The following is a 15,476-nucleotide window of genomic DNA, read 5'->3' on the forward strand; positions in this document are numbered from 1 at the left end:
GACGCTGCTTCGGCATCATTCCAACTGAAGCGCTAGTATCGCTCAATGAGCCAATCGGATCAAAGGAAAATTCAAACTCTTTTTCACATTTTGTCTCTCGCGCGGGGCTGCAATGGCAGGCAATGGCGACCGTTTCAAGTGTCGTTAAAAATTGTAATCACTTTGACGCAGACGATTGTTAAGAGTTTTTGTCTGTTGATAAAGTGAGAAAAAAATCAATAGAGCCCAGCCATGTATATAAAATCTATGGTGCTGGAGGGCTTCAAGTCCTACGGCAAGAGGATCGAGATCAATGGCTTTGATCGGGAATTTAACGCCATCACTGGCTTGAACGGCAGCGGCAAATCCAACATCCTCGACGCAATTTGCTTCGTTTTGGGCATCTCTAATTTGGGCCAGGTAATTCTAAAGCTCCATTTCAAGGGCGATTATTGTCTCGGTTATTTTAAGGTAGAAAATTGTAACTTTCAGCTTTGGTGATTTGGATAACATAGCCTAACTTTTCTTTTACTTTGATGTTGATGTGTAATTATTTTTTGTGTTGAGCTCCTTATTCGACTAGATTAAATTATTATATCCTTTGACAGGTAAGAGCAAATTCCCTACAAGAACTTGTGTACAAATCTGGTCAAGCAGGAATCAAAAAGGCCAGTGTTACAATAGTTTTTGACAACCGAAATCGTGATGCATCTCCAATGGGATATGAAGATTACGAGGAGATCACAGTTACCAGACAAGTTGTCATCGATGGTAAAAACAAGTACATGATCAATGGATCTAATGTACAAAACAAAAGGGTGCAAGACATGTTTTGTTCCGTACAGCTCAATGTCAACAATCCACACTTTTTAATTATGCAAGGTAGGATTACAAAAGTATTGAATATGAAACCACCAGAGATTTTGTCCATGGTTGAAGAAGCTGCTGGTACCAAAATGTATGAAACCAAAAAGGCTGCATCCTTGAAACTTATTGAGAAAAAAGAAGGCAAACTAAAGGAAATAGATGACGTAAGCTTAAATTTTTTTGTGGATTTCAATTTTACTTTTCATATTAACTAGTCATCTGCAATTTTCAGATATTGAAACAAGAATTGGGACCTAAAATAGAAAAACTAAAACAAGAGCGAGCTCAATTTATGGAGTATCAACGTGTTTCTAGAGAGCTTGAACAGTGTAAAAAGATTTACGTTGCTTGGAAATATTTAAATGCGTTGCACAGCAGTGATAAAGCCAACGAAGATGTTCAAGTGATAAAACGAAAAATTGAGGGGATACAAAATGATGTGAAAGATGGTGAGCAAGAAATTAAAAATATTGAAGCAAAAGTTGTTGAGATTACGGCAAAAAGAAGCGCAGTAAGTATTTAGTTTAGAAAATCACGGTGATACTTCTTCTGCAGTTGAAATTTTTTCTTTTTTTTTTTCTTGTACATTAAATTATTCTATTTTTTAAGGAACAAGATGAAAAAATGACTGAACTGGAACAGAAACTCAAAGAAGCAGAAAAGAAAGAACACAAGTTTACTGCTGAAGTAAACAGCAACAAAGAAAACATCAAAGCAGCTGAAACCAGCATCAAACAGCTGCAAAATAATATCTGCGATGACGAAAAATTGTTAGAAACTAAATTAAAAGAAATAGACAAAGTCGGAGGGTTGTTTGAAAAGTTAAAAGAACAAGATCGTGTGGATGCAGAGGCTGTTGTTGCTGCTCAAGAAAACTATCAAAAAATCAGTTCAGGCTTATTGCTGTGCGACGATGGTAGTAACGCCACTTTGGAGCAGCAGCTTATAACGGCCAAACAAAATCACAGTCAAGCTCAGACTGAAATAAAACAGTGTGAAATGACATTGACACACAACAGGCAACAATTAAGTAAGAAAAAAATCGACATGCAGAGCACTGAAAATGAATACAGGAACGATAATAAAAAGATTGAGAGTACGCAAAAAGATTTGAAAAATATTGAAAATGAACTGAATAAATTGAACTACGAGGAAGGATCTTTGGAATCGTTGGAACAGCAAAAAGGGGCGTTAATTAGGGAAATAAGAAGATTAAGCGATAAAGTAGACAATTTTGAGTCCAATTATCCACAGTTGAGATTTTACTACAAGGATCCAGAACCAAATTTTAGGAGGGATTCGGTCAAAGGTCTTATCTGCAAATCAATCACCGTCAAAGATAGAACAGCAGCTTATGCTTTGGAAATGGCAGCTGGTGGACGAGTAAGTATTGATCGTTATTGACTCAATTTAAGAGTAATTTTTCGACTGTAAAGTAAAAAAAAGATAAAATAATTTTATAGCTCTATAACGTCATGGTTGACACTGAAACGACAGGCAAAAAGATTTTGAAAAATGGCCAACTGCAATCACGTGTAACGATTGTACCACTGAACAAAGTATCTGGTCGTGTTATGGATCAGCGAACCATTGATTTTGCACAAAAACTTGTAGGCGCCCAAAATGTCCAACTTGCCTTATCTCTTATCGATTTTCCACGAGAAACAAGGCCAGCCATGGAGTGGATTTTCGGCAACGTATTTATCTGCAAAGACATGAATGTTGCCAAACAGGTTGCCTACCACAACAACATTATGAAAAAATGCATCACGCTGCAAGGCGACGTATTTGACCCATCTGGAGTACTGTCTGGTGGTTCAGCAGCAAAAGGTGGATCCATTTTACTGAAATTGGACGAACTAAAGGAAGCTCAATTTGAAATTAACGAAAAAGAGCAGAGTCTCAACCAAGTCAATCAGCAAATCGCTAACATAAACAAAACTGCGGAAAGGTTTAATACACTAAGGCAGCAGTATAATATTAAGAAACACGAGCTCGATACAGTTACACAGAGATTGCAAAAAACTACGCATCATCAATTGAAGCAAGAGGTAAATCTGTAATGAATTATTTTTTAATTGAAAAATTTAGGAAAAGTTTAGGTTCGTTTACTAACAAGTTATCACTTTAGGTTGAAATGTTGGAGGCTTCAATCAAAGAACTAAGCGAGAAAATGATGGCTTCCAAAGAATTGGAAAAAATAAGTCAAAAACGAGCTCGAGAACTGGAAACTCAGTTAAAGGATGCTGATAAAATTCGCGAAAAACAGTTGAAAGATGCAGAGAACAAGTTGAACTCTTTAAAAAAGAAATCTGAGGCAAGTAGAAAGGAGTGGCAGAAACGTGAGCAAGAATCGGAAACTCTGAATTTGGAAACGTTAGAACTGAAAAAAACTATTGAAAACGGAAAGGAGCAGTTATCTAAAGCGGAAGAAAGGCTCAATGTGCTCAAGGAAAAAGGAAATGCACTGGAAAACGATCTTGATCAGGCAAACAACGTTGTAAAGGAGTTACAAGCAAACGTCAAAGCTAAAAAAGACGCCATACACCAACACAACATCGAAATCCAAAAATTACATAACAAAAAGGAAAACATTTTGAAGCAGGCGCAAGAGGCTGAGTTGGAAATCAAGAAACTAAATCATGAAGTTACTGCCATCAAAAATACCGCAACCGAGTGTAAAAATAAAATTTCTGACTATTTACGTAAATACGAGTGGATCGAACAAGATCAAAAGTATTTTGGTGTGAGAGGTATGCGTCACTCTGATTATTATTAAACATTTTTAGTTTTTTCCTTTATTATTAATGATCTGTTTTTAACGAATTCTAGGAAGCATGTATGATTTTGAAGCTAAAAATCCGGAAGAGATGGGACAAAAAGCTCGTGAGTTGGAAGGGCTCCTCGCTAAACTGAGTAGAACGGTAAATACCAGAGCAATGCATCATCTAAACCAGGAAGAAGAACAGCACTCAGATCTTTGTAAAAAGAAAAAAATATTGGAGACTGATAGAAAAAAAATTTTAGACTCTATCAAAAAGCTGGATGAAAAAAAGAAAATGACGTTGCTCGAAGCTTGGGAAAAAGTTAACAAGGACTTTGGCTCTATATTCAGTAACCTACTTCCAGGAGCTGACGCAAAGTTAGAACCACCTGATAACCAAACAGTCCTCGAGGGCTTGGAGGTAAAAATTTCCCTTTGCGGTGTTTGGAAAGACTCGCTCGGGGAATTGTCTGGAGGTCAAAGGTCATTGGTCGCTTTATCGTTAATATTGGCTATGCTGCTGTTCAAACCTGCCCCTCTATACATTTTGGACGAAGTCGATGCAGCGCTCGATCTTTCGCACACCGAGAACATTGGTATTATGTTAAAAAGACATTTCAGAAGATCGCAGTTTATCGTCGTGTCGTTGAAAAACGGTATGTTCAACAATGCGAACGTATTATTTAAGACGCGCTTCTCCGATGGTATGTCGACGATTACTCGAACTGAAAAACCAAAATCCAAGTAAAATTAAAAAAAAAAATGGTATTTTTCATGAGTATTTGATTGGTAATTCAGGCTGTATATAGTATGTAATATAAATATTTTTTTAATATGTAGAGTTAAAATTTTAACGTTAACATTCACATATAAATAGCATACATTCTTTTGTTTCACACTTGAAGATTCTTTTTTTCTTTTTAAAAGAAAAGTACATTATATTTGAGCATTCAAAAGCTCCAACCAGTTAATTTTTGTAAAAAATTGATGCTGCTTTATTTCTGGAATTGAAAGTCGATCACTAGGTTGGTACTTCAATACCTAAAATATTTTGACAAGTTATTAGTTGAACATAAACATCGTTTAAATTTAAATTATAACGTATTTTTACATTAAGTAACAGCGACTTGGCATTTTCCGACAAATCTTCTGGAATGTTAATCAAGGAATGTGAATGAAACTGTCCCGGGTGTTTTATTTGGAAATCCTAAAAAGTGCAAATATTTAATTAATAGCGAAATTATATTAAATATTTGTAAGTAAGCAGTGACAAGAATGTGTTATCTGCATATAATATTTTCTTGTAACTTGAAGAATAAAGATTAAACTTACAAATCCAGTTAGCAATTCATACAATAAGACTCCAAAACTCCAAACGTCGGCGGACGTGGTGATTGAGATAGGTGGTGTAAACATACATAATTCAGGAGAAGTGTACGGTGTTTTTAGGCGCAATAATTCGCTTTCATTGCGTGGCACGATGTAGGCCATGCTCGCATTTCCAGAATCGTCGATCAAAATATTGTCCGGCCTCAAGTCTGAGACTATAACATCTTGCTGATGCAGAGCCTCTAAGGCTAAGAGAATTTGTGCGGCCCACGTCCTTATTACAGACTCTGGGATGGACCAGTTTTGTTTTTCTTTTTCAACAGACTGATTGTCTACTTTTTTATACGGAGATACATCTCCGCTTGTTCCAAGAGATTCGATCCTGTCGCTACTTCTATCCGTAAATGAATTAAGAGTACTTAAATTACTAATTTTTGTCAAACTATCGTCTACTGCTTTTTCATCGTTTTTTGATTGATCGCTACTTTTTACGTGGACTTCTTTGTCTAAATTTAAATCTGTGCAACTATCACTGGCAGAAAGCTCGCTCAAATCTTCGCTGTCATCCGTATTTTCGTTACTTCCAACACATAGAGAATCGGTTTTCAAAGCACTCTCCAAGTGTGATATAATACTGTCTTCAATATCTTTGTTCGTATTTTGTTCATATAGCAAGTCTTCAGATTCGTTTAATCTACTTGCAATAGAGTTACTGCGTTTCAAAGTTGCATTCACGGATTGTAGTAATTTTTGTGCATTTTTAACTAGTTCTCTTGTATCACTAGTCGCAAAATCACTTGCAAGGTTCAAGCAATGATTATCTCCAGAACTTGAAGATTTGGCAACGTGTTCCTTGGTAATTGTTATTTTTGGTCTATTTCCTGCTGCATCATTTTGAACTGTAGAATCCCAGCTGAATGATCGGGAATGACCTCTTTTGCTATATTTATCTCTCTTACTATTCGGTTTATAATTAGCTCTCGCAAAATCCCATAATTTTCCTTTTCTACAAAAAAAATGTTGAATTTAAAAAATTTAATTACTTAAAAAAATTGCTACTTTTACCATCACTATTTAATATTTACGTCATATATTGTAATACTAAAAAAACGGTTGAATCAGTTTGCATACAAGAATACAATTGAACCATATAAGGTACTTTTCCTCGTAATATATAACTGCTTATATCTTTTTCGCAATCAGTTGATTTTTCTACAGTCTGAAAATATATAAACTTCTGTTATAAGGACTTTGCAAGTGTTGAATTTCAAATACCTTTATAACTCTTTTAAATCCCTGGAGTGTATCTTGGACTAACATAACTGTTTCCATGAGTTCAATGACTTTGTAATTTCTCAATTCTGCAACGGGTTTGTACAATGCCGAAACATTACAGTTCAAATGTCTGTTGTATAATCTTTCAGCTCTTTGCAAGTACTTTGTAATTTTTTCGTGAATCATTGTTTTCTTTTCTTCATCTGCTTCACTTTGAACACCGTTCATAAGGTGAGATATACCAAGTTTATACTGGGTAAAAGCTTCCTCATATTCAGCAATTGCCTCGTGACGAAAAGCAGCACTCATATGTGCTGCTGCAATTAAAATATACTGGGCACAATCATTGGTAGATTGAGTGAGATCTGATCCATCATGAATCACCAATGTGGGCTTACTTGCAGAAGTTTTATCTTTCATAAAATTATCACTGCCGTTTGACGTCTCTGGACTATCTTCAGATTTATTTTTTGATGTACTATTGTTATCTACATGATGCTGCTCCTGTGAATTACCATCAACTTTGTTCGACTTAATTTCGTTTTGCTTACCAACTTTAATTGGCTTTATCTTTTTGGTACACACGAACTTTGGAAGGTCAGTTGTACTACTAAAACTCGACTCTTCACTCTCGCAATTGACGTTTCTGTCATCTTCCGATGTATCAGAACTCAAGGATGGCGAGCAATCTGGAAACCTCTTGTTCAAATCTTTTTCAAAAAACTTGATAAAAACGTCGCTGGTGTACAAAACACTGTGACGTCCAATGAACTCCAAAAACCTCAGAGCACATTCTCTTCTTTGCTCCACCACTTCAGTTTCGAATCTTCCAAAAAATTTTGGCTTTGGGAAAGGTGGGAAGGGTTCACCTAGTTCTTTACTAAAATGCATAGATTGCATTGTACTGTATAGTTTCTTGAAATCGCTGTATCTTTTCCAAACGGAAACTTTGGAAATCATATCAGGCGACATCTTTAAAAACATCTGGAATTAGTTATAAAGACAGTGAATAAGAAAAAAAAAAAAATTTGTTTAGTTAATAGTACGAAAACACATCATTTCAAATTGAGTACTAATGAATATGTGTGTTCTTTAGACCTAAACGAAAAAGTACGCACTCACCACCGAGGTGACCTTATAGATGGTGAAACCCTTTTTATGACGATTTGTCTCTGATATGACGAATCGTCTTACCCACTTGTCTTTTGGTGGCGCCATTGCCTCATTATTTTACAAGCTTTGGCTTACATTTTTCTTGAAAAATTGTACAGAAAACCAACTCTCGATAAGTTGTTAATTATTAATGCTTGTAAGATGGGCCCATCGTACAACTACTCACATCTACATCATGTGCAATTGTTCCATACCCACTGTTTTCTTATTAAAATTATGTTTTACATCAATATACAACATAAAAAGTTGGAGGTAATAGAAACACATACTGCACAATTACAAACAATATCATTGCCAATACATGACGCTATGGTACAATAGCACGCACTACAAGCAATACAAGCAGACTAAACGCAATAATTTTGACAGATAAGTATGTATATAGGTATTCAGCAACCCTTTCCCCTCTTCCCCTTTACCATTTGCCGGACGAAAAGAAAAGACAAGGGCGCATACTCATAAAGCTATCGATTTTTACCGCTCATCAATTATTTCTCAAAGTGATTGGTGCCCTTAACTCGGGACGGAAAAAAAAAATTTAATATTCAACATTTTAAAGGAAAGTAAATAAGTAGCTCATGAATGTTTTTTATGAAACATTTGCGGAACAACAATCATGAAAAGCAGACCAAGCACACTGTCGGTGAGTTACTGATAAGTATAAACAAACTTCGAAATTTTAGTGATATGACTCAATTTTCAACGATATTTCGGAGTTTTTGTTGACAAATAAAGAAAAGAAGAGAATTGTGTCTCGCTTCATATCTAGAGCATATATATACGCATTACATATACTACGTATACTATAAGTGTTTGTGTATATTTATAGGTCAATTTTCGGGTAAAAGAAAAATTGTAAACTTGCCGCAAGTAGCACAAACAACGTCAAATTTTTTATTTTATATTTTCAAAATTAGTTGCGGCTGGTTTATAATTGATTACATGACTCTACTGTAAGTTGTAGTAATTATTTGGATCAGCGCCATCTAGCGGTATTTTTTTTTTCGCCAAAAGTGGCCTCTAAAATTCTGAGTCGGTGCTTTAGCGCTTAGAGCCATTTAGTCAGTTATAAACCAGCCGCAACTCATATTGTAGCTATAAAATGAAAAAATAACAATATGTGTGTTTTTGGCGGCAAGTTAACAATCTATTTTCTACCAAAAATTGGCTTCCTATGTATTTCTATTTTTGAAGATAAATTTTCGTGTAAAAGATAGATTGTTAACTTGCCGCCAAAAACACATGTATCGTTATTTTTTCATTTTATAGCTACAAGATAAGTTGAGGCTGGTTTATAATTGGCTAAATGGCTCTAAGCGCTAATGCTGTGGGTCAAAAGTTTAGGGCCACTTTTTAGTTCAGAAACACGCAACGCTAGATGGCGCTGATCCAAATAATGATTACTATTTATAGTAGAGCCGTGTAATCGATTATAAACCAGCCGCAATTAATTTAATAGATATGAAATAAAAAATTTGACGTTGTTTGTGTTACTTGCGGCAAGTTTACAATTTATCTTTTATCCTAAAATCTACCTCCAAAAGTAAAAGTATTCTACTTATATGGTTTAATAAAATCGACCATATATATGGCACTACTTAGTAGTGATTATTATAACTACCTACCCGTAACTTCACGTATATGTTACACCGTGCTCTCTTTTCTTTAGCTGAATGATAAAATGTCTTAGACATTATGTCTAGTCTAATTTGTCTAATATTAGTCTAAGTCTAAACTGTCTAAATCGGGTCGAGACAGTAGCGCCATGTGGCGTTTCCACAACTTGCCTGAAGCCTAAAAAATTTGGCGGTTACAAGTTACAAGAGAGACAGCAGGTGCAAGCCTTCTGTTAAGGAGCGAATGTTTTTTTTAAATTTTTATTTTCAAACACTCACCTGCTTGTTAGATCTGTGGTAGCATTTTATGATACTAAAAGTAAGATATGTCATGTTATTATTTTTAGTGTTAAACAATCATAAAATATTCACGGTGCATCGTGATCGATCGTCAGTTCGTCGAATTTCAAGAATTGTTGTGGGAATCGTTTTGTGTTATGGTGCATTTGAATAGGGTGTAATCGTGAGCCACTGACGTGTGCTACCGGACAAAGTTTGTTTGTCGATACACGAATGAAAAAGTGTATCAAGAGTAGTGATAAGTTCGAAACATTTGCCAGACAAATCAGCGGTAATGCTTATCTACGATGTTTTGCACAAGGAGAAGGTCTACCAGATCGTCTCGGGCAATCTCAGGACGATGGGGGTTAAGTACCGGATAAAGAAAAACTGTGTCAAGGCAGAAAAACCCGAACGCCAGAATTCCGGTGCCTTGAAGAAGGTCTTCAGAACGTCATTGTCTTACCTGCCTCTGGACGTGGTCAATCTGTCGTCCGGAGGTATTGTTCATGTGCCTCTGTTTGTCAGTCAAGCTACTGCGTTTCTGCTCAAGCACGTCAGTCAGGAGGGATTGTTCAGAAAGGCTGGGTCTCAGATTAAGCAGAAGGAAATCATGGCTAGACTTGATAATGGGGGAGGTCTTGGGGACAAAAATAATCCCATCGATGTGGCCAATTGCCTGAAAACGTTTTTTAGACATTTGCCAGAGCCATTGATACCTTATAATTATCATGACTTATTTGTAAGATGCAATTTGCTCAAGAAAAATAAAGTAGAGGCTCTTCTGTTAGCTTGCATTATTTTACCGCCGCATCATCTGAATTCTTTAGCGTATCTTATGGAGTTTTTAAAGACTGTTGCATCTTATGAGAAGCAAAATAAAATGAGCATTGACAACTTGGCCAGGGTTGTTGGGCCAAATGTTATGCCGCTGCAAGAAACTACTATGATTGCAGTGCAGTCAAGATTAGAAGCACATTTGACGGTTGTCAAGGTAAAAAAAAAATATCTACATTTATTTCCAACAAAACAGATATTCTAAATATTTTCATATGAAAAGCTTATTATTAACAAATTTTTTAAGCTTCTTATTGAAAATGCTGAAAAAATTGGGGTTTTGCCAAATGATATATCAGACGCGATTTCAATGGATACTGCAGGTAGTACAGAAAATGAGCTTGATCACTCTGATATATCATCTTCTTTTAAAAGTAAAAGGAAAAAACACAGAAGTGGAAGTCTTACAAGTAAACATTGAAAACTTCAAATAATAATCGTCTGCTTTCACAAAATTTGTTCTAACTCTAATCTATGCCTTTGATGATTTAGGAATGTTAAGTGGATTAAAAAAAATGGTCGGAAAAAATAATACAACTGAGGATGCCGATACACAAGAAAGTAATCTTCTCCCAGTAGAATCAGCTCTTCATGTATACACTCCTCTTAAATTGGGAAAGAGAAAAAAAGTTGATGCTGATCTCGTCAAAAGAAAGTAAGTAGTATTGGAATGAACAGTAATTAACTAGCATGGTTTTTATGATAATATTTTTGAGCAAAATTTGATTGGGATATCAGTGCATGACATTAGTAAAAAATAGTTTTATCTCATGTAATGATATCTATACATTTCAACTACCGTTTAAGATTCGCTAAATAACCACATCACGCTTTCTTATGTTTGTTAAATGATTCAATAATAACAGTTTGTTCTGTTTTTACTTTTATTGGATGGTATTTTTTCCTTTTCATTACAGAGAAACTTGTCTAGAAGTTATGCCTCCCAGCCCCTCTTTTGGTCAAACATACTATTTTTCTTCCCCAGTTTCTAACAATCCAAAGTATGTTTCCGCATGGTCTTGCAGTATTTTATTTTTATTTTAGATGAAGCGAACGTTTTGCAATAATTGTTTAAAAAAAAATTTCTTACAGTCCTTTAAAAGAAAAAAGTCCAAATCAAAAAAATGGAATACAAAAATATACATCCAATAGAGTTTTGGAACCGTAAGATTTTAAGCCAGTACATTATCTAAAGTTAATCATGATTCAATTTAAAAATTTTAAACTAAATTAATAAATTAATTGTAGGAAAATTTCTGAAAAAATCGAAAGACCAAAAAGACTCAGACTCAGCCTCGACCGATTCGTGCCGAGAGGCAAACATAAAATTAGCGAGCGGGACACGGAGTCTCATGTAAAGTCGTTCACTCCGTCCACGGTAAGACGTTGGAGCGGAACGAGCAATACTTTAGATCACAAACAAAAACGTCGTCGAACTCACAGTATTGGCTCACCCTTTTCGTCCTCGCCAAAAACTAAAGTTCGAAACTCGAACACAATCAAATCCTCGGAAGAAGTCTCCATGAACGCAGATGTTAACTTATCGGATGAAATTTCAAGAGAAATGTCTGGAGGTGAAACAAAAATAGAGCCTTTCAGACGGAATAGCGTGTCGCGAATACCTACTCACTCCTACTCTTTACGAAACTCTTTTTCTCCCAACACATCCGATGCCTTCAAAGTGGTAAATAATACATCCAAGGAATATGTTAAAATACCAAAGAGCGAGTACGAGGAAATCAAAAATCGAATGTCGGCGATTGAATCATGTATATCCCAAGAGTTTAAGAGTATAGATAACCAAAACAGTGAAGCTCTGACTGCCAACACAATAAATCAAGTTCAGAGCGAGTACGAGAAGACCTTGGTGGAAGCCAGTATTGAAAGTACCACAAGTACAGATCAGTTGGCTAAGAGACTTAGTAGAGAGTTAAAAATACGAAGATCTGCGGAGCACAAGATAATCAGATCCCCAAGTGCTCGGAAAATCGGAACTTTGAGAAGACGATCTCAAGAAAAACCTCCAAGGTACTAATTAATGAATATATATATATATATATATATAAATATCTTTAATCATTAAAACTTTTTTTACAGCAAAAAAGTACATCGTGCTACCTCTTGGAATATCTATGACAGGCCGCCTATTCAGAACCATGCTCTGCAAGCTGATTCACGACTTAATAACACTTATGTCCACCCTAAACAGTGTAATCTAAAACGTGGTCGTCCTCTCGTAAAGCGCGACTCGTACAAGAGTCTGGATCAGACTCCGAAAAACGAACACGCACATCCAACCTCGTTTTGCAGCGACGAGACAAACGCACGGTTAAACTACTTGCAGGAACAACTCAATGCTCTCATTAGTCACACTGCTGAACATACGAAAGGTTCTTTCAGCGACGATGATTTTACGTCTCTTGATGAAGATACATTTACATCTTCTGTCAAATCAACGACTTCAAGGTATAGTTTAAGCGATTTTTAATATTATCTTACTAAGATTATTAATTTTCCAACTTGATTTTAGCGGCAAACCAACGATTAATTCAACGATAATACGACGAGCTTCGTCTTTCCAAGGCGAGTTTATTGATAATTCTCAGTATTACAACAATAAAATCAAAGAACTAAAAAAGACTAGTAGCCACCAGAATTTGGGTACTGAGAGTACTGAAAATCTTCAAAGCATCATGAAGTCCACGGAGCCGAAGAGAGAAAAGACCGTGACCTGGAAGGATGCGGACAAGTATTTCAAGCAGGAAGTTAAAATGATGACGCCAATACCAACTGGACGAGCATCGGTCGCGAAATTGCGAGCACAAAACGCGGGCATGGTACTTGCTAAAGCAAAGCTCTTTGACGATCCAAAAAAGGAGGCTGTTGACGTTAATCGACGCCAATCCGTAAAAGTGCAAGTTACTGCCCAAGCTACTGCGAAGAATGAACAGCAGCGAACACCTCGAAGTAATAACTCGTTTGATGTTGTAGTTGAAAATAATATTTTAACTATATAAATAAGAACGTATTAAAATTGTTTCTATTTCACAGACAAACGAGTCAACAATGTTGGTGACGCTGTCATTCGAAGAAAAAACATCAACAGTGCAAACCGACGGTCACAAAACACGGAATCGCCCTTGATAAAAATGGAACTAACGATCAGTAGTGGATCTCGTCGACAGTCAGCACGCTTCAGTTCTCCCCGTATGAACCACGATGAAACTGTTATCTTCAAAGAAAACCAAGATATAATGATTCCAAATCCAAAACAATCAAACGACGTGAGCTTTTATCAACCAAATGAGAGTCCACTTTGCAGGACACCACACATAAAAAAACCATTGACGGTAAAAACGCCAAAAAGTGCCAAATCTTTATCGGCTAGAAGATTGACAATAAGCTCGCGCCGAACTCCAATGAAAGCCGTATTGCCAATCACGCCGAAAAGACAGAGTCCTAGAATCGTTATGAAATCGAATCATATAAGTAGACACTAAGTTTTTATGAATTTTTAATATTAAAACGTGTGATAGAAATTACTTGACTTAAGCACTAGGATAAATCTCTTGAATATTTTTATAAAAACCGCCTTTTACACGAATGTATATTTTGGAAAAACTTTTTTTATTCTCATTTTAACAATTAAAGTGGGCATGTAAACTTGAGTGCCATTGAGTTATTCAAAACGATAGCTTATCAAGTTTTTTTTTTTTTTCATTTATGTACAATGAGATTTTAGTCGTAAATTAATAATTATGTATTTTAGCGCGTTTGAATAATAAATAATAACGTTTTATTTATACTAAATTGCGTTATGTACTCTCTTTTTCTTCCTCCTCTGTTTCTCTTTCCTCTTCTTTTCCTCTCTCGTAATATGAATTTTCACAATCGTTTTTTCCTTCGCAAATGCCACAAATGTCCTCCTCCTTAAACCTACGAAAATAAAAAGAAACAACCAATCTCATCAATAAATTCTCGTCGTACCGATTTGATTGGTCAACGTTTAGGAATATACAAAGTAAATGCGTGTCTCACTGTCCAATAAAAAAAGATTTGACGTTAACAACACCCGAATGATAAACGTGCCGGCACCTCTGCCAGACCTTGTGCTCGGGCTTGGCGTGTCTCATGACAATTTCGCAGCAGAAGCGCGATACCGCGCCGCGATACTCGATACGCTGGAAAAGCTCCGAGCGCAACCGTTTCAAATCTGGAATCGAGCACTCGAGCCATTCTTCCAGCTCCAACATCAAGAACTCGCCCTCGTCCTCTTCCATGTTGTAGGCGAGCAACCTAAATGCAACGTTTTCACGCACATTTCATTTTTTTACATCTACGAGCGGTTGCCAATATGATAATATATATTCACGTTTGCTCACAGTGCCGCGAAAAAGTTGTCCCTTGTGTACTCGTCCGCTTCGAGCGAGCCTCGTAAAAAGTAAGTGAAAACCATGGCTACCAAGTAATTGTCGGCCAGTCGGCAGCATTTGTCTTTTGTGAAAAACGTTTCCAAAGTGTCTGTACGAAACGACAAAATAAAATAAAAAATGTTAAAGAAAGCAACAAGGGGTGACCGGTCGGTCATTTGTCTCTTGTTTGAATAATCTTTTCGTTGTTACTTACCCAACAGTTTGAAAAATACCCTTACGTTCCATCGGTGGATTTTAATGACCTTGTCCCTTTCCGACTTGTACGGCGACATCATGAAATCCTTTTTTTTTATCAATTCCATTTCCCGCACGCTCAAGGAGCGCGGCTCTGTGGGCATCTGCACGCAAATCAAATTATCCAAAATAGAACGTACGTATCGTTATGAAAAAAAAAAAAAAAAAAAGTTTCGAAACATACTCACAAAAATTAATTCAATTATTTTCTGTTATTGGTCTCATTTTTATTATCAATACAACACCAAAAAAACAGCAAATTAACGGTACATACATACTGCTGAATGGTCCATGCGTAGGTGGCACACACACTACTCCCGAAAAACAATTGAAAAACAAAACAAGGTCTACGTACACAATGTAACGGTATATCATCCCCTTTTAATTGAAACTGGTTGAGAGGAAAAAAAAAAAAAAAAAAAAAAAAAATGAATGTCAACTGCTCAACAAAAGAAGTCCATTAAAAAAAGCTCTGTTGTCAGCGCTTTTATATACGAACCAAAATGAATATAAAAAAGCGCCCAACCCGGTGAAAGGGGGGGGGACTAATCACGTACCACCTCCTGTCCGTTTCTCAGCTGTTGTCGTTGCCTATATGCGTGTTTTTGTATATTATAAGTATTTACAATAGCACATAAAATATTGGGTAAAGTGATGACAAATCAATCCCTTTGAGTAGAAAAAAAAGAG

The 15,476-nt window shown here is 36.1% G+C and overlaps 4 protein-coding genes across 4 annotated transcripts; 2 read left to right on the forward strand and 2 right to left on the reverse strand.

Moving 5' to 3' along the window:
- The first annotated feature begins 101 nt into the window (after window positions 1-101).
- Window positions 102-4,919, forward strand: SMC2 (structural maintenance of chromosomes 2). Its single transcript, XM_014363610.3, has 7 exons — window positions 102-399; window positions 588-1,010; window positions 1,079-1,357; window positions 1,456-2,229; window positions 2,310-2,897; window positions 2,978-3,599; window positions 3,679-4,919. Exons 1-7 carry the CDS (start codon window positions 232-234, stop codon window positions 4,356-4,358), a joined length of 3,534 nt encoding a protein of 1,177 aa, XP_014219096.2. The 5' UTR covers window positions 102-231; the 3' UTR covers window positions 4,359-4,919.
- Window positions 4,498-7,692, reverse strand: LOC106647297 (ribosomal protein S6 kinase-like 1). The gene is made up of 6 exons (XM_014363611.2): window positions 7,337-7,692; window positions 6,215-7,198; window positions 6,025-6,158; window positions 4,943-5,945; window positions 4,722-4,817; window positions 4,498-4,651 (listed from the first exon to the last, which is right to left on the reverse strand). The coding sequence occupies exons 1-6, from the start codon at window positions 7,430-7,432 to the stop codon at window positions 4,547-4,549; spliced, it is 2,418 nt and encodes an 805-aa protein (XP_014219097.2). The 5' UTR covers window positions 7,433-7,692; the 3' UTR covers window positions 4,498-4,546.
- Window positions 7,693-9,068: 1,376 nt separating this feature from the next.
- LOC106647330 (uncharacterized) lies at window positions 9,069-13,906 on the forward strand. The gene is made up of 9 exons (XM_014363660.2): window positions 9,069-10,276; window positions 10,367-10,529; window positions 10,612-10,774; window positions 11,037-11,120; window positions 11,212-11,283; window positions 11,368-12,147; window positions 12,217-12,585; window positions 12,650-13,086; window positions 13,171-13,906. The coding sequence occupies exons 1-9, from the start codon at window positions 9,578-9,580 to the stop codon at window positions 13,617-13,619; spliced, it is 3,216 nt and encodes a 1,071-aa protein (XP_014219146.2). The 5' UTR covers window positions 9,069-9,577; the 3' UTR covers window positions 13,620-13,906.
- On the reverse strand, window positions 13,734-15,201 carry LOC111644114 (speedy protein A-like). Its single transcript, XM_089591371.1, has 5 exons — window positions 15,061-15,201; window positions 14,746-14,890; window positions 14,502-14,640; window positions 14,158-14,415; window positions 13,734-14,055 (listed from the first exon to the last, which is right to left on the reverse strand). Exons 2-5 carry the CDS (start codon window positions 14,888-14,890, stop codon window positions 13,935-13,937), a joined length of 663 nt encoding a protein of 220 aa, XP_089447497.1. The 5' UTR covers window positions 15,061-15,201; the 3' UTR covers window positions 13,734-13,934.
- Window positions 15,202-15,476: the final 275 nt, after the last annotated feature.

This window comes from Copidosoma floridanum, unplaced genomic scaffold (genome assembly GCF_036245765.1).
Source record: "Copidosoma floridanum isolate Cflo_tuat_1 unplaced genomic scaffold, Cflo_Japanese_pri ptg000013l, whole genome shotgun sequence".
Lineage (NCBI taxonomy): Eukaryota > Metazoa > Arthropoda > Insecta > Hymenoptera > Encyrtidae > Copidosoma > Copidosoma floridanum.